The sequence below is a fragment of the Tympanuchus pallidicinctus genome, unplaced genomic scaffold, assembly GCF_026119805.1.
Source record: "Tympanuchus pallidicinctus isolate F22 unplaced genomic scaffold, pur_lepc_1.0 scaffold3, whole genome shotgun sequence".
NCBI classification, from domain to species: domain Eukaryota; kingdom Metazoa; phylum Chordata; class Aves; order Galliformes; family Phasianidae; genus Tympanuchus; species Tympanuchus pallidicinctus.
Genome location: NW_026294747.1, coordinates 94,549,507 through 94,568,538, shown reverse-complemented (window position 1 = coordinate 94,568,538; position 19,032 = coordinate 94,549,507). Strand labels below are relative to the sequence as shown.

Below are 19,032 nucleotides of genomic sequence, written 5' to 3'. Positions count from 1 at the left end.
TTCCTGGTGTAAACATCAATCTTTCCATTTTTTTCCTCTTCTGATAGAAGATGGTAAAAATGTTTGCCCATAGAGATAGATAGGAAGGATAAACAGAAGAAAGCCACTAGATCTTGAGGTAACTTGTGCATTTGAGCAAGCTTAATTGAAGGACGTGTTAATGCAAGTTTGCGTTGTCTGGTTTTCATGCACTGGTCCACTATTCACTGGAGGAGTGAGATGATTTGTAAAGAATCTTAGGCTTCTGTATTTCAGAAGCATACTCTACCAGATTACTTAGTCTTTCTTTAATGTGGGAGGAAAGAAAATCAAACTAGGCACTTCCAAGAAATTTGACATATTTTAGAACCACTCTAAGCTCAGTTGTCAGGATTTTCTAGCGCATGTTGCCTCCACTGTCTGTAAAGGAAGTCCAAAGGGATAGCTCAGATGCAAATACTGTGAATGCACAAGGTTGGACATTCTAATGCATTGGATCCTTTTTACCTGGATTTGTGAACCTGAAGGTAAAGCCTTCCTTATGTTCGCATTCAATATGTACTTCAGGTAAATCAAATGATTACAGTGAACTGTAAGAAAGCTACATGCATTGTTAGCACCTGTGTCTGTCTGTTTTCACTGAATAATGAAGTAGAAAAAATCCTCATGCCAAGGCCTAACAAGTTGTGCACTTTGATGTTATGTAGTTTCACAGTGATGTACTTCTCCTTTTGGTTGGGAATGCTTTTAAATGGTTGCCCAAAAGACACTCTGTGGCATATTTGCTTACTACATTCTGACAACAAATTGAAACTCTCTGTCTTTTCAAGTAGTTGCATACTCAGCTGCGTATCTTTTATAAGATGACTTGGTGTGGCAATCAAATCTGTATGCACCTTGTAAGAAAAAAAACAATGAAAATAGTCATTTTTTTCTTCTTTTTAGGGGAGAAGAGGAAGGGAATTGTTTTAGATGAGTTATTCTTATAACCTGGAAAAACAAAGACACTGGTAACAGATCTACTTTTCCTTTAAATTGATTGAAACCTGTGGAAATGATTTGATCTCTTGAATTGCCAAACATGTAATGAAAGAACTAAAATCTTTAAAAGCATAAGGAATACCGATATGTTTATTCTACATCTGAGAAACCTTCCAAAATGATCTGGCCAGTATTCTAAATGTTGGAAATGTAGCAGTATCCAAAATTATGTAGAAAGTGCCCTTTTTGGGCAATCCCATATTCCTTTTAGGACATGCTTATGCCAGAGCAGCTGTGGTGTGCAGCTGAACACTATTTACAGCATGAGAACATCCAGCTGATCAAAATTTCTACACTATGACTGCAATAATCTTTCACTTCTGCTCTTTATCTGACATCCGTCCTTCCAGTGGATATGGAAGGATGATTTAGCAAGTGTACTGATTGAGAAAATACTTTAGAAAATACTTCAGAAAAAAATGGCTGAGATACTAGCAGGATTCTGCTATTTGCAGTAATATATTTTTGAACCAATCTTTGACAAATAGGGATGTTATTAAAGATGACTTCTCATGGTAATGTTTTTGCTTATACTCTGTCAGTGTTTACAAAAAAGTTGTCTGTGGATACTACATGCTGGAACAGTTGTCTTACTCATTTGCTAACATTAAGCTGTGGTGTGAGATTTTTCACATACTGAACTCGTTTTCTAGAATTTGTAAATTAGAAACAGTGAAAATCTGCATGCCTTTCTTAGGTATATACATATATATTATTAGACAGATGATGAAAATGTATGTAATGCTTATTTACAATCCTCCTAATTAAAATCGTTCTGTCGTGCATTTCAAGAGCTTCATTCAGATGCAGGTGGAAGGCAAGCTTGGCATGATTGAGTGTAAAATGCTTCCACATTTACATTTGTCCTGTGAAATAAATATGAAAGAAAAATTCCTTTGATTATGTCTGAATCAAAATCAGTGTGAGAGAGAAGGGAAAATGAGGGAGTTGCTGGGTAGAAGATTTGGAAGAACACAGAAATAATTGGATGAGAGACAGAAAAAAGAGAGCTTCAGAAAAAAAAATATTTAAAAGTGCAAATACACACAGTGAGTATTTCAAATGAAGAACTAAATGAATCAATCATAATGCAGAAAGAAGAAAACAAAATATGCCTTCACAATACTTTATATGATGGCTGCTCCAAAAATAATGTCTCTTATTTTATTATGTTGGCTTATGACAGAAGTGGATGCTAGTGGTATGGTGATAGAGGTTGAACCTTTCTGACAATATTCCATTATGTTTTGCTAGTGTATATGGCAGCAGAGGGGCAGTCTGAAAAAATGGCATTTGATATAAAAGTGTATCTGAAGCAAAAATGTGGAATTGAATTCTTCCACATAGACTCCATTTGATGTTCACCAATGCTTGCTGAATGTTTATGGAGAACAAACAGTGGATGTGAGCACAGTGAGGCAGTGAGCGGTGCATTTCAGCAGTAGTGACAGTGGATTACCTCTGCTGGTGCAGATTTTTATGAGCGTGGCATGCAGGTTTTTGTTCATCACTGGCAAAAATGCACAGCTAAGTAGAGTCTGTGTTGAAAAACTGTTTTGTAGCTGAAAACTTGCTATATCAAGTAGTGCTATTCTATTTTTTGTATCTGTTGTAGTTCATGGAAATCAATAGGAGGCATTCCTTTCAGAATATCCTATGTATATAACTGCATAAATGTTGTGAAAAAATCATAACTTATGTCATTTTACTCTATTCCAAGAGATATGTAAGTACTATGTCCAGAGGAAGGAGGGAAAAAAATGGTATTATCCTATACTACAATTGCTATAAAACAAAATATTTATATTCTTGGTAAATCTGTTAGTTTATTTTTTGCCTTTAATGCTGTGTAAGAATATGTTCCAGTCAGAGTTTTAGGCAAAACAAAGACAATGCACTATACAGAAATTGGATTCTTTAGAAAGATCAATAAATTCTGTTTGCAGCAGAATAAAGTTATCAAAATGCAAATATTTTAAACAAAACAGAATTAAAACAATTGCCAAGATAAGATATGCCCTCAAAGCGTACTGAAGACATCTTCTAGTTTACATAATGTAATTAAATTCAAGCCTGAAGAATTCAAATTTGTCCCAAAGACATTATTGGCAATGTGATTTAATGTGCTGATAAGGATGGAAATGTAGCATGTTTGAAGATCACAAGAGTATTATAAAATTATGTTTGAAAGCTGACAACAATTGTTTGCAAGGAGTCTTTTGAAAATAATGGCAATAATGAACAGAACTACTTTTTTATGAACTGCCTCCCAGTTTTGGTCAAATTCACCTAAATGTAACTTCCGTGGTCTTAATTGGGTCTATACCGGGAGAAAATTACCCTTTTGTGAGGTGTGGGGGGGAAACAACAGCAAACAAACACCAACAAAAAATTAAAAAACACCATAAAGATGAATGCAGTATGAGGAAAATGGGAATCTGTGCTTTCTTACAATGAAGTAAGCCATATTGTTCATATTCTTTCAGTAATATGAAAGATGAGTACAGGTTTTATTTAAACTGTTTTCTCATGGTTGGTTTATTTGTTTGTAAGATGAAGGACAAAGTGACTAATTTTGCTTGCTCATTTGACATGACTTTGACTAGGATTAAAAAAGATAAGAGACCTATCCGGATAGAAATTTTTTATGCAGGAGAAGCTTTAAAGTCAAATTGCCCCTCTTTAAAGTAGTTATTTGCTCTTTAACAACTTTATGGCATGACCCCCAATTGACAGTGAAGTGGTATTTATAGCATTTAGCCAGTCATCACAAATGACTAATTATACTTCCCTCAGAGTGTACATGCTTTGATGACTCATGTAATATGCTCTCATTATCTCACAATTTGCTATCTCTGATACAATTTAAAATATGCATGTACACTGGTGGTACTTGGTATCTATCTTTCTCAACATTCCATAGATTAAGCATTTTATTTAATTTTTATGTGTAAATTATCACACCTTCTGTAGAACTCCTTTCAAAACAATAGGTGTTTCTCATTCAGTAAGTTACTCTTGTGTTTGCCATTTTAGAAATGCTAGAGGCTTAAATGCATGTAAGTCAAAGAAAAAAGATCTGAAGGCTAATCCATTAGTCGCCTCTCAGATCTGACCTTCCCTTAGAAAATAGTATATGCAGTGTTTTAAATTACTCTTTATAAAAGGGCAAAAGTCTGCAGTAATTATGAAGTAACACATGCAATACCAGGACCAAACCATTTGTTCATCTGCTTCTAAAGTGAAAAATCAGATTAAATAGTCACGTTAGACATAAAAATAATGCTTCTTTAAGCTTGCCATTTGTGTATTGCTAAGTAGTACTTCATGTAATTCTCTTCTTAAACAAAAAACAACAAAAAATCCGTGAATAATGAACTCAAAGTGCTACTTGGAACTCTGCACTTCACTGTTTTGCCTCCCTCCATATGGCACATAAGAATATCACACGCCTCCTTCTATTATTTATATAAAAAAAAATGCTTAGCATTAGAGATGTGTGTATCAATGTTATGTTAAAGTTTTCAGTCAAAAATTATGATTTGAACAATGTGTTTTTATCCCAGGAAAAAAAAAAAATAAAGAGAGAAACATAGCCCAGGTGTATCTAGAGGTATGTTACTTCTAGATTTTACTAGGATAGTTGTAATTCCTTGTTTGTCTTGAATCAGGTGAACTCATCTCCCTTCAGTCTTTTCTGAGCCTGCTGAACTATTCCTGACACCAGGGAACTATTCAGAAGTTAGAAGTTTGCTGGTGTTTGTATTTGTTTGTTTGCTTGTTTGTCCTAGGTAGTTTTTGTTTGCTTATCTTTATAGATCTAAATATTTGCAGCATATTACAGGTTTATTAAAGCAGTCATCATATGTCTAGGAGATAGTAATCCCAATTCCTGTCCTGATCCTGAATGGATGAAGACAAATGATTAGAGATGAAGGATACATTATGGATATGCACATGTCAATCTTTGTATCAAATGGAAAAGCTTTGAGTTGCCTGCAAGATGGATGGCTGAATAAATGTTAACATCCAGCTAGGACTGATCTGTTCATCTTTCAGATGGCTCCAATGGACATCTGCCTGATGGGTGCAGTGGAAATTCATTTCCAGAGACATTGACTAAAACCAGAGTTCATTCTTATTTGTTCTCTATGTATTGGTTGAGATATTCAGCAAATATAGAGAACATGGAGGTTTCTATCTGAACTAGAACAGTTGTGAGACCCAGGTGATGTAGATGTAACCAAAATTTTAGTGCTAGTGATCAAGAACCCACTCAAATATTACTAAGGACAATTCCTAACAATAATTATACTTTAACTAGCTTAAGTTTTGACCATTAAAATTTAACTCCTTCCTCCTTCTGATTAAATATCTCTTGAGTGTTGAAGAGAAGGTAAATAATAATAATAATAATAATAATAATACAATAGATTTACAATTGAAAGTGGTAAAATTTGCAAATTTATGATTAACCACATGTCCAGTGGTGAAAAAGATTTCCTGGTTGAGCTGCAGTGAAAAAGAATGAAGGAGAAATGGTAATCCTGGTTTGGCTATTTACCTGTGGATCAAGTTGATTATACCTCTGAGAAAGCATCTGGCATTGTAAAATTACACTGCATTTGGAGTTGGTCTCTTCTCACTGGTGACAGATGAGAGGACGAGGGCAAATGGCCTCAAGTTGCACCAGGGAAAATTTAGATTGGATATCAGGAAAAATGTCTTTACTGAATGGGTGGTTAAACACTGGAATAGACTTCCAAGGGAGGTGGTTGATTTACCATCCCTGGACGTGTTTTAAAAAACATTTGGGTGTGATGCTTGGGGGCATGAAGGTTGTTAGAGTTAGGATAGTTAAGTTGTGGTTGGCCTTGATGTCTTGAAGGTCTTTTTCAACCTGAGCAATTCTATGATTCTATGTATGTGTGTGCATATAGTTTACTATATATTTGTGTTTATATGTGTCTTTTGTACATGCTGTTATCATTCTACTACTCATGCACAGTACTTCCTGCATATGTTCTTAAGGTCAGTGGTTTTAATGGATGTAAATGAAGAAGAAACATGGCTTGGTGGATTTTCATGTACATGTAGTTACTCTTGGTAAGAATTATTACTTCTTGAAATGCTCTGGTGGACAGTGATCAAGGAACGAAGTAGTAGGTAAGTACTGGGAAAATATGTTCTACTATAAAAAAGTATCAGCTGTTTATAGAACATGATAATAATCTTTAGAAGAATAAAACAGGCACTGCAGACTTCTGGGGGAGTTGCTTTTTTTGAGACCTTCTATTTCTTATTTTCCATGAAATCTTTTCTGTCAGTGGTAGTTTTCTATTGTGCAAAGCTAAACTGCAAACATGGCAACCCATGGAAGTTACTTGTACCTTACAGTCAACTCTGTGAGCAATCAGAATATATTCAACAATTGCAGTCTCTTTCTTTTTTACATAAAGAGAAAGCAGGGGTTCAGCAGTTAAAGAGGGTGTAAAAATCCAGAATAACATTGTGCATCTTTGTGAAAAACTCATCTTCAGTTCTGCTGTCTACTGATTGTTCCTCAGTTCTGGGTAGAAATACAAACTTGGAAACAGTTCTACAGACTTTTCTTCTTCTAACACCCCAGAGCTGAGATTTCATTTGTTGGTGTAATACAGTCTTACAGGCAGTTGGAACAGTTGTCTCAAGATTTAAAACCTATGGGAAATTCTTTCAGTTAATATATTATAAATCATTGTAGGAACATACAGCTATAATGCATACCTTTATCTTTGGTACACTGTTGATTTATATAATGCACAGAATAAAAAGTTCTGTAAGGACAGTCCAATGGTTTCTGTCTCTACAACCATATTTAGATGCCTGAAGTAAGTGGTTTTATTTTCAGAAGTGCTGAGTGGCAAAATAATTAAAAATGAAGTCTGTGAATTATATAAAAATAGAAACAGTACTGTAGCCATGTCTCTAAGTTATTAATTTCCTAATTATCTTGGCATAAATGCAGTTGAAGAGTATTTGAATTGAGAGGGTTGCTGAAAAGCGCACTGGAGAGGGAAAAAGAGTTTGACTTCGGGATAGTCTTTTTGTTCCTCTGTGGGAAATGGATAGGATTAGTTATAGGCTGCTATAATGGCAGGATGTTTCAAAACCTGATAATTAAATTCAGAAGTGTAGCAGATCAAAAGGAAACCATACAGAAAAAGATGTAACAAGAAAGCCAGGAACAGATATAGACAGGAGTTATTTGCTGTAAATGTCTTTCTGAATTAGAATGGCAGGAGGCTCTTTCAAAAAGATCAAAAGGTAGAAGCTGAGATGAAAACTCTCCTTTTAGTGTTAATTATTACAAACCAGGTAGGAATGTATTTGAACATCACTGATAGAGTGCTAGAAAACAGTAACTTCCTTTTCCCTTTATTCTTATGGGAGAAGAGTACAGGAACATTTCAAGTTCAAAAGAAATTGATTCTTCCTGGATGATCTCAAAATCTCGAAATTTTCACTGTTAACCCTAAATAGCTATACAGCTGTTTTGTGGAAAACTCCCATTTTCTCTCTCCCTTTGTTTCTGATAGTAAGCACGAATAGCATATGTTAATCCACAGGAATTCCAATGGAACATATTTATTATAAGAGATGCCAGCTGTGTCATCTGAGAATGGGACATTCTGCAGAAATAAAGATATTTTTGATCTTTGAGTTTTTTACTAGATGAAAAATTGAGGCAGATTAATCTCAGGAAATTTTCTCAGGCGCTGAAGAAACTAATGATATAGTTAATTCCAAACTGTTAGGAGATAATTTAGTTCTTATATAAATTTCATGCTGGTTTCACTTGCAGGTGTTCTTCATGTTTTGTTCTAAATTGCTGCTTAGTGTTGTTGAGCACAGTTGGTAGTTGCAGCAATGAATCCATATGGAGCAGAATTTCAATGGAAGTGACTGATATGCAGGGGTCCCAATGCTTTTAAAAGGTTTGTTGGCTACTTTTCAGCCTGCATATCAGGGCATATAAAGTTAGGCATTTGTCTACAAGAGTCCACAAATGAACTAGGTGTCTAAGCTCCCGTTTAGATCAATGAAACTCTAGTCAATATAACGGATCCTAGACAGCTACTCAGCCAATTGAGTAGATGTAGCTGTGCACTTCTGGTTGAGGTAAATAACTATTTTGTCTTTATTTACTGCATCAATCTGATCTCTATTGACTGTGATATCCAGCTCACAGGTGGGCACCAGCATGTAGATGTAAAAACCTAGGTGTCAGTCTCTGAGTTGAATACCACTTCACTTGAAATGTACTACAGAAAAAATAAATATGGCTGATAATTTTACTGCACTATGATGTTTTTTCTTATGTGTTACCATGAAGCTGATATGTTGAACCAAAAAATGCTTACACATATATATGTGAATCAAATTCTACATTGATATGAATAAAACCACTATAATTTTACCAAGCTTTTCTCATAAAAAATTGAGCACTCTACTGCAACCTGTATTTTTTTAAACCCTAAAATGGTCGCCTTTTTTACACTTCATCTTCCTCTTTTTGCACAGTAATCAGTTTTTGACATACTGCAGATTTCTCATCTTGAACTAGCATTTCCTTTGATAATAGCATGTTTGCCAAAATATTTTTTCCTTAGACATTAACGATGAAGTTGAAGTGAAGTAAAGAAAAAGTTATGTAACTTTTTCTATAAGCATAGCTAGGCTGTTTAATAGTTACTGGAGATGATTTTATTTTATTTTATTTTATTTTATTTTGGTCTAACTGTAGCTGATTAGAAGTTTGACATTTAATTTAGATTTAATGTTGATACCCCTCTAATACAGAGGAATGAGTGAAGTACCTGCAGAGAGATACCTATAGGAGCAACAAAATACAGATTAAAATATTTTATTTCTTAAAGTAAAATTAGGATCAGAAATATTTGGGAGGAAATTATTAGAAAATGACTTGGGAGGAAAAATGATACTTCTTTAAATAACTACAGGTCATTAGATGATTGAAAAAATAATTTCATGTTCAGAGAATGGAAAACTTTGGCTTAAAGCCTGTTCTGCTTCAGCTGCAATACAAGCTAAGAGCAAGAAATTAAAAAAATAAAACAGAAACAAACAAAAAGAAACTTGGCAAAACAATAAAAGTGGAAACGGATAAAAATCAATATAAATTAGAAGTAAGAAGTATGGAAAATTTATAGTTTAAGCCAAAAACAGGAAATGAAAAATCTGTTGTTGGCAAGGCTAAAAACAGTAAGAAGTTTTTAGAAAGTACTAAGAACAAAATTGCTAATAGTATGAGCCACTAGATGGAGATAGTAAGATTGTTAAGAGTGATTTGAAGGATCATAAATGTTAAATATTTTTATTCTGCATTATGAAAAATGCTTGATACAGTCCTCATGTCATGAGTATGCTGAGGTACCAAAATGTCTGGAAGAAAGGAATATATCAAGCAGCAGCTACTTGAACTAAAGACATTTTAAGATCAATAGGTCTGGGAAATTTTTATATTGAACATCTAAACTATTCAGCTGAGATTCCAATTTCATTGATATGCTTTCTTTAAATGAAAAAAGAAGTTTAAAAAAAAAAAAAAGGACATACTACATGAGATCAGAGAATCAGTAATTATGTGTTGGTATTCAAAACTGCAACTGATATCTTTGCAACATTCACATTGCTATGATTTTTGAGCAAAGCAAATGAACTGAAAATAAGAATGCAATAAATGTTAGTTATTTTATCTGAAATTAAGCAGGTAATTGAAATAACAATTCACTGTATCCTATCTCGTTTTGCTGCTTGAGATTTGTCGTTCGATTGATAATTTGAGAAATGATAGGCATACATATTTTTGGCCACTTTTATTTTAAACAAATGCACCTTATAGCATAAGGTATGCACACATCTGACTAAGAAATGGTCAGAATTTACAGAATTGCTACATACCAAATTTAAGCAATTCAAGATGGCACAAGCAAGAATGCAAAACGCAGGTCAGGTTTATGAATGGATTGTATCAGGGACCTAAGAAGAATCCAGAGTTCTAAAGCTGTCTAGAAATTCTCAGTGCAGTATCTGGAATTATAAGCTTAAATTTAGGTATTATAAACTTATGAAAGGTGAGCCTTTCATAAAGTGCCTTGTTTTCATGATAAATATTGAGTTATGTTGCAAAACAGTAAAGAATGTCAATTCTGATTTTCTGAGATTGAAACAAATGTGTGGCTGTTTCTGTTTTGTTGCTATAATTAAAAAGTTATTCAACAAGAATTCAGAAAAACTTTCTGAGCTAATCACTTTTAAGAGAATCCTCTTTAAAGTTATTATCAATATACTTATCAAAGAACTTTCTGTACTAGCTGTATATCTATTCACAGTCATCATCTCAGGTCTTCTCACATACTTCTGAGGCATTTAAACATGCAAAGATAGCGCGTAGTGTGTTGGTTTGGTGTTATATTTTTTGTATATTAATTTATATATGTGTAATTATTCATTTAAGAAAGAAATTCAGCAAAAGAAATTCAGAAAAATATAACCTATCTGCTGCCATGTCATCTTGTGTTCAAATTACAATTTTGTGGTGTAAGTACCAGCTTTGTGCTTGTAAGGAGGCATATTGATACTACTTCCTTTTTTTTTAGCTTTGTATGTAGGATATTCTAGTTGCTTAAAAATGAAACAGTGCTGAAAGTACCGTTATTGAGTTGATAAAGTCTGCACAACAAAGACTATTAAAGACTCTCAGAATCAAAGGTGAGTCTTTGTTTACTTCTCAAAAATGCTTTTGTAAGAGGTTCTGGTTAGCCATTTCCAATAGAGAGTGGAGCAGTTGATCAGATAACAGGTTAAACTAATGAAAAGCATCATGGAAGTGACAGGAAGATTAATTAAGTTCCTCCAGTTGTATTCATGTGTGGCAGTTCAGGGTTCCTTTGGGTACTACTGCAGTTAAATGGTATTTATGGTGACAAATATTTCAGATTTCCAGAACTGACACTTTTGAGTCAAGGATAAAAAACACATTTGCTAGTTTTATCCTGTGGAGAAAGTGCAAAACCAAAGATGAGCCTCAATGGATAGTTTAAAATATACAATCAAAACTTGCTCCTTCCCTTTTTATCCTTTAGCATAACCTCAAGAGATTAATAATGAATCACAAACCTGCATTATTGTGTAGTATGTCTTAAACTACTCCATATGGCTTCAAAATGAAAGCCAACCAAATCTCTAGCAGAGGTACTGAGGATATTTGACTTTAGGCACAAAAATATGCACAATTAGAAACCTCTCCAATAATGTTTGAAGCCTAATGAAACTGTGGCTTTTTTTGCTGTATTTTATTTCAGAACTGTGATTACTATAGTACTAATATGAATGAAATATCTGTGGTACATTAATTTCTAAATTATTCAGAAGTTCTAGCCCTACTTTATCTTCAAGAATCCTTTAGATCTGGGGTGTTTTGGGTAAGCATGACTCGGGTTGCTGCTTCCATTTATTTTCAAAGCAAATATTTGCATAAAACACTTTTATTCTTAACAGCAGTCACAGCAGTGTGTGTTCAGTAGATAAAATTTATTTGCAAAAGATCTGGAAGCCTTTCAGGTGCATGAACCTACCACACATGATGTATAAACTTAAAATGTATCACTATTGCATTTTGTTGCCAGCTATTACGTTTCTGCCAGCAAAGACTCCCTGGACATACTACTGCATTTGCAAGAATAGGTTTGTGGTCAGCCTCACTAATTGAAATTCTTCAGATTCAGCTGGTAAGAATCTGAGTATAAATTTAATATTAATTGCCCCCTGGGAATGTTCGAGACTGGAATAGAGTTTTCCAGGAATCCTAGAGAATTAACTGGGTGCATTAATATTAAATATTAATTGGTCTCTGCAATAGACGTGCCTGCTAGTGGTTTTTATACTTGCTAGGGAGGCATTGTGTAAATCAGTGGATGGATAAAAATCAGAAAGCATAGATAGCACAGACAGTTCCCCAAGAATGTTCTTTTTGGCTCTACTCCAAGTCATGTGCAGGAAGTAACCTGTAGGTTTACCATCTCTGGAGAAATGCAGGACACATGTGGCACTTGTACACGCAGAGGTGTATGCTCTCCGTTTGTTTTTTGCTTATTTTCGAGAAGGTAATGAATTCTGGAGTAGTCTGCATTTCTGGAAAATTTGCTCTGTACCAAAGAGAGGTTGCCAAAGGACAGCAGAGATGTTATTAGTTGGTGGAAAAAAAAAATAAAGAAAAAAACAATTATGCAAGTATAAACAGCCCATTAGAAATTAGGATGTGGGGTAGTTATTTTAACAGAAAAAATATATATATATATTATTGCTGAAATGCAGGGTTTGGAGGTTGGTGGGAGGGGGAGGTTGTTGTCCTTATAGATGAACTATGCATGAAAATATGATAATTTTACACTTGACCTGAGTCTGTAGCAAAGCTAAATGCTGGCTAGCCTGTGCTAGCTTGTTGATGATTGAGAATTTACAGCGTGGGCTGACATTGTGGATTGATTTGCTCATTCACTCTGCATGATTCTGCATGCCCAGACTGCATCTACTGACATCTCCAGACTCATGCAAGCGTTTGTTGCTCCTCACTACGCAGCAGTAGCATTCAGCAGAGTTTTCAGTGCTTGGGTTAAAACACTAGCTATTCTGGTATACAGTTACTGAACTAACACTTGCTTTTGCTGAGAGGGACAATATCCCACTCTGGGGATAAATTTATCTGTCCTTTACTTGGAACTGTACTTTTTGCAATTTATCAGTGTTTTATGTATGTAAATGAAAGACGAGTTTGACATGGAATATGTGAACTTGAGCTGTTAAGACTTTCCAGGAGAGACCACCAGTAACTTTCCTTGTTCCACTGTATTTGTTCTATAGCTGAAGTCCAAATAAATTCTACTTCCTTAGTTTTGATTTAACTACTTTGGTTATAGGCTTATGCTTGTTGTAATAAAATGCAATATGGGAAAGGGAGGTGATTCTTTTTCTAGATTTACATCTTAAAATGGAAAAAAAATATATATATAGGTAATATTCACAACCAGGTACCGAAGAATATGTTGGCCTGGAACTGGATGATCTTTAAGGTCCCCCTCCAATCTAAGCCATTCCATGATTTAGTCCTTTGCTGATTTACACTTATTGAGGAGCTGGCCTGCTGTTAGACATTACGGAATTGGTACAGATGCTTTAACAGAGCGGCCAGCAGCCAGCTCATGAAAGGACACTTAAAAGCAATATGATTGCTGCCTGGTTTTTAATGTATGTCCATACAATCATGAGTTGTTTGTACCCAGGCTCTCAGCTGTCCAACTGGCACCACAATTTAGTAACTTGTGCCAGGTTTTAGGAGCACCTAGGCTAGAGGTAGCCTACTTTTCAGCAGGTCTAACTCCTGGCCAAATAATCTGGAGTCTTTCTGCAACATGGTAAGCAGACTGATAGTTAAACACCATGTCTGCCTGTCTGGGGTGCTCACGGTATCCTGAAGCACACCATGCAATGCCCTGCAAAAATACTTCACAGCTAAAAGAACTGGAGGGTTGTTTCACAGAGAATTGATTTCCTGAGCTTTTATGCTCTGGGAAGGGAGAGAATATTTGTGCTGCAGAAGGCTCCTAATAGCTTATACTTACTGCTCAGAAGTTTTTGGAGTGGCTCAGCTAAAACGTTTTAAACCAGGCTTGGAAGCTGGTATTTTCTCTTACAGTGAGGTGCACTTGCTTGGTTTATAAGAAGTCAGTGAGTATTTTAATGATGAAATAGCAGAGAGGAAGGTACCCTCAGTAACTGTTGATACCTGCTGTCCCAATGTCTCTAGTCAAAACTGAGGACATTATTTCTATCTAATATTCACTATAATTCACTGTGATTAAAGTCTTAGTCAACTTAATTTGCTATTGTTTGGTCTGAATCATGTGAGAAACCATTTCTTCCTGCCATATTCACTACAGCCTCTTAGCTTGTTGGTTGTGAAGCAGATTAGACTTGTGAGTTTATCTGGGAAAGGGTAGCTCTCTCATTTCAGTCATGCTTCTCAAGGGGGCTGTTGAAATAAGAGGGGGGGCTTGGGGGGGCAGGAAAAAAAAACAAATATCAGAAATGGAGAGCTGTGGAACTGCCAGTGAAGGACATGCCCCATTTCATCCAGGTTTTGTTTAATCTTGGTGACTTTCACATAGTTTCCATCAAACCCAGTGAGCACAATGATGTGGGGAGCTGTTGCTGAAGGATGTGTAGCAGTGGTGTACATTTGTGCTGTTGACTGTTCTGCTGCAACTGGAGCACTCCTTGGCTGCTGTGTTGGTGGGATAATTTTGCCCTAAGTGATTGGACCTCATGAAATTGTAGTTACTGTGTGGAGCTTTTACAAATAATAAATAGAGACTTAAATGAATTATACCTGTCATCCTCTTTCCTGTAGAATGAAAGCATTCATCCCATTAGATCCTATTGTAATGAAATAAACACTTCAGCATACTGTCCATTACTTTTTTTTTTTTTTTTTTAACCTTTATTTAGTTTGAGTGTATTATCCGTGATAGATGCCAGACTGACAGCAGGAAACCAGTGTCCTCTATTGATTCATAGACAATGTATAACACATACATAAAAACAGACCACATAGCCTTTGTCACACTGCCATGCAAGTGCACATCAGATCCATGCCAAAGCACAATGTGTGGATAGTGGAGGGTGTTTTGGTACCCAGGTGTTTGATCTTTCTTCCTCTGTATCTGCCAGCAAATATATCAGTTCTTAAAGCAGCAGGGACTGTGTGGAGACCTTTTTACAAGAGACTTAGGACCGCTCCATTTGTCACAGCACAATAAAATAGCTACCAGCTGCTAATGACTTATCAACCTGGACTGGGAAAGAACTGGAGACCCAGAGGGTGAAAGGTTGTAAACTCCATTACAAATCTTTGCTGCCACATATCTCCTGGCCTCACACTTTGTTATCGAGGCAAAGAAACCTTAGTTTTAAAAATCAGTTTGACTCCACAAAAATTGAACAATGTATTTGTCAGTTCCTTTTTAAAAATAGAAGCAGCCTGGACTTCATCAACACTTGGGTTAAAATCATTTATTGATATGAAACTATTGATTACAAAAAATATATATATATAAAGCAAATAAGAAGTCATAGGGAAGGTGAAGTTGCAAAGTGCCAAGCATCTTTATTATGCGGTTGGAAAATCAGGGCACCTGGGGCTCTGTTGGAGCCCATCCTTCACAGAAAAATAAGTTAACAACATACACTTTGTCTTTTCCATCTATTATGTAATTGAGCATGTTATGTCACTGAGTGCAATGTCTGAAAAAAAAAAAAAAAAAAAAAAAAAACAACAATCCCAAACTGTACGATTTTAAAAGGGCTTTTTTCCCCCCCCCTTTTTTTTTTTTTCTTTTTTTTTTCCCTCCCCTAGCCAGCATTAGGTTAAGCAGGATATTAGAACACCTCATTGCGAGCTCGGTACAGAAAAGATCTGTTTGTAGTACTCCTAGTCCTGATGTCACAGGCACAGCAAGGACATCAGAAGGAGGAGTCAGATTACAGTAAGAATGGGCAGTGCAGCATGCAGCCGGAGTAAATGCTAAATCAGACAGGGATTGTATCAGGGATAAGAAGACTGCCTGCAAAGCACTCATCCTGAGGAGGCACACTGCTCGCTCACGCTTCTTATGCTGGGAAATTTCCACATAATGTAGAATGAAAGAGCTCTGTTTTACATGTCAGCCCTGTGCGGGAGCTAATGCTGAATACACAGCGGTGGGATCCTGACTGCATGATTAATGAGAAACATAATGTATTTTGGTAAGTGTTAACTGTGATGTAATTCTGCTTCTGCTCATATTATCAATAGGAGTGATTATTATAAATTTCTGATTCAAGAACATTTCGTGCCGACGCACACCTAGGACTGACAAGTAGGAAATCATATTGGCTGTGCAGTTTGAAAGGATTCCATTGTCTGGGAAATTTTCTGTTTGAATGGGTTACCGCTTAGTCTGAGAAGCTTTGAAAATAAGCTAAATAGGATGAAATCATCCTCGGTTTGTTTTAAATGAACTTGTGTTTCATCTGCTGAGAGGGGAAGACAAATCACTGGGAGGCATGGGAAGTTTTAGACTAACTTAATGAAATGGGTGAGCTGCTGCTGCTCTGATTTTGGTTTAGAGGCACAGTTAGTGTTAGGATTTCATTCAGCTTTTAGTTTGAAGAATTCAAAGACACGGAGAAGAAACAATGCTTTATGTGCAGTGGTGTGTTCGCTGGCTACTCTGCGTTATGCAGATCACCAGTGTGGAGTTTGCTTCTAGCATAACACAAAATGCATATTATTTTAAGCCTTTAGAGGTCTCGGAGCTGTAAAATATCTGTGCAGAGTTTAGTTTTGTAGCTTGATGGAAATCTTCCTCAGCCTTACAGCTGGGCTGGCTGCGTATCCTAAAAACATGCTGGAGCATAGAGCTATGCTTGAGCAATGTAGTGCTGCAGTACTGGATTGGAATGTACGATTACCATATAATGCTGCAAGTTCTGACTGCTCAATAGCAGAAAATAAAATGAAAAATAAAAAATAAAGTGCCATTCTGGAAAAGATACTACTCCTGGCTGCTTGAAGACTCATCTAGCCTCAGTGTAATTTATAATGGCATAATATATAAAATGAAGGCAAAGCGGAGTTGGTTTTTTTCTGGGACATTCAGCAGCTTACTCAATTTCATTAAATACTGAATCAAGAGTTCACTTCAAGCTGTATGAGAAGCATTTCTATAATATTCTGAGCCTTCTCATGCAAGTATTATGCTCTATGATATGCTAGGCGTTATTTTTCCTTGTTTTCATTAAACTAAAAATAATGGGGGGATCTTTAGTAGAGAAACCCATCAGATTGATTTTTGTTGTAAAACGCCCAAACAGCAAAAAATATGAATTGACTGAGTTCTCAGAACTCTTTCGAGTTCCTTTTGAAGATGAATTTGCAATGTATTAGCTTTACTACATTTTCCAATGTAGAAAGAAGACTGAGGAAGAATATCCAAGTGTTACAGTTTTAGGTCTGAGTTCTCATCAGCGTTGAAAATGTGTGATATTAAGTAATATTTTTTTTGTTTTGGTTTGGTTATTATATTTTATATATATATTTTTTTACCTTTTAATATGATTTTATGGGATGTATTTATTTATTAACAACCAGTTCTACAATTTCTTGTGTGATTAAGACAGAAGTTCCTGTTACCTGAGGTTACATGGGTTAGAGTATTAGTTCTATGTTAGCTGGACAGCATTTAATTTTATCCTTTTCTTTCTTTTTTTCAGAAGCACATAACACCAAAATAAGCTTAATTACTCTTATTTCTTTCAAAGATACAGAATCTTGTTGTGTGCGCATTTATTTTCTCATGTAAAACAAGATTTTAATTGGAACAAACTGGGTTGTGCTCTCGCTGTATTATAGGAAATCTCACTTTTGAGACCAGAGCTAAAAGTTTCTGCTAGGCAGGTTTTCAATGTGCTGTGATCAGTCTGAAGCTAACTTAAATTTTAAATGACTATTCTCTTTTCTGTCTTTTGCATAATGAAGCATGATTTAATAGGGATAATATTTACCTGTGGTTGTTCTTGATGTTTTCCTGGTATGCCCGTGAGAAATCGGAGTGTCTGTAATCTCACCTGTCTCTGTTCTAACAGTGGTTGCACAAAGCAGCATTGCACAAATCCAAGCGAAAGCAAGACTGCGTAAATCATGCGTCCATACTGACTTAAAATTACTATAGCCATCATCTTGGCAATATCATATTTTTATTTTTACTGGAGGGAAAAAAATCCTTTCAATTAGTAAAGAATTCTGGGATATTTGAGCATGCTGATATTGAGCCACCTAAAGAATAGGAAGGGGAAAAAAAAAATTGACATGTTTTTATGCATCTTGTTTTTCTGGGTTTTCTTGTCTAATTGGTACTGATGTAATGTAGTGTTGTGGTTAACATGTATGCAAGGCTGAAGTAAGTACAGAAATGGAAAGTAAACCTAGGCCTTTTGAAAATATTATTCATATGTAGCAAGAGTTAGTGGATGAAGTGAGTTTCGGAAGCATCAGAGAAAAGTTACTAAATTCTGAAATCAATCATGGGGTCTCTTGCTCTCTTTAAATGCGTAGCTTGGAAGATTTGAGACTGAAATAATGTGTATTCTATTATTTGTGCAGAGCCTTCAAATAATTAAACTAATGGTGATCCATCTAATTACATATGCCTTTTCTGTTGCACTGGAATTTTGATGGAGTGGCTTCAATAATTGCTAGCTTTCACTCCCTGTGTTGTGCTTTAGAGCCTGCTGTTTGGTCACCGTGGATACATTTGTTACTTATTCTTTTGGTTTTGCATTCATCTTCTTGAGTTGAACAGAAATGTGGAATTTTAATAATAATAAAAATCCTACAAAATGATGTAATGTGTTTATAGGGTAAGCCAAAAGCCAATGAAAATAATAAATATATGTTACATGCTTCAATAGGTAAACATTTTACACTTAAAAACATAAATACTTCCCTGCAAAGCAACTTTTGCATGCATTTGTCATTGAGCTGGTAATTTAGAGTAAGGTATAAATCACTTGTGACTGTTCTTAGACCGGAGAGGAGTAGCGGTGGGTTGCTGTCAGTACAAAGTGACAACCTCTGATCACATGAAGGCTCTGCTGTGGCCGCTTGGTGTACGTAACTGTACGCTTCCACCTCTACCATAAAAGGTCCCATTGCCACCACTGCCTCAGCTCAGCCGCTTTGCCAGTGCAATGCGTTGCTCCCATTCCTGGATAGGGTGAGTGTATCTGCAAGTGTGGTAGACCCTCTGCTGGGGCAAGGCTGGGTGAAAAGTGCCATTTCTTTTCCCAAGCTGGATGGGGATGGGGGGAGAGCTTTTGGTGTGTGCTGTACATCATCGTGGTATGCAGTGG

General features: G+C 35.8%; 1 protein-coding gene across 5 annotated transcripts in view; it reads left to right on the top strand.

The window, feature by feature from the left end:
- The window catches only part of ZNF385D (zinc finger protein 385D), a 375,527-nt gene that overhangs the window by 207,134 nt on the left and 149,361 nt on the right, over positions 1 to 19,032 (top strand). Inside the window, exon 1 of one of the 5 annotated variants that reach the window (XM_052692240.1) lies at positions 15,577 to 15,885. The exons of the other annotated variants lie outside the window; for them this stretch is intronic. Coding sequence (XP_052548200.1) covers positions 15,864 to 15,885 — 22 coding nt within the window. The 5' untranslated portion in view covers positions 15,577 to 15,863. Of the gene's footprint in view, positions 1 to 15,576; positions 15,886 to 19,032 lie in introns of those variants that run through there. 5 annotated transcript variants of the gene reach the window in all.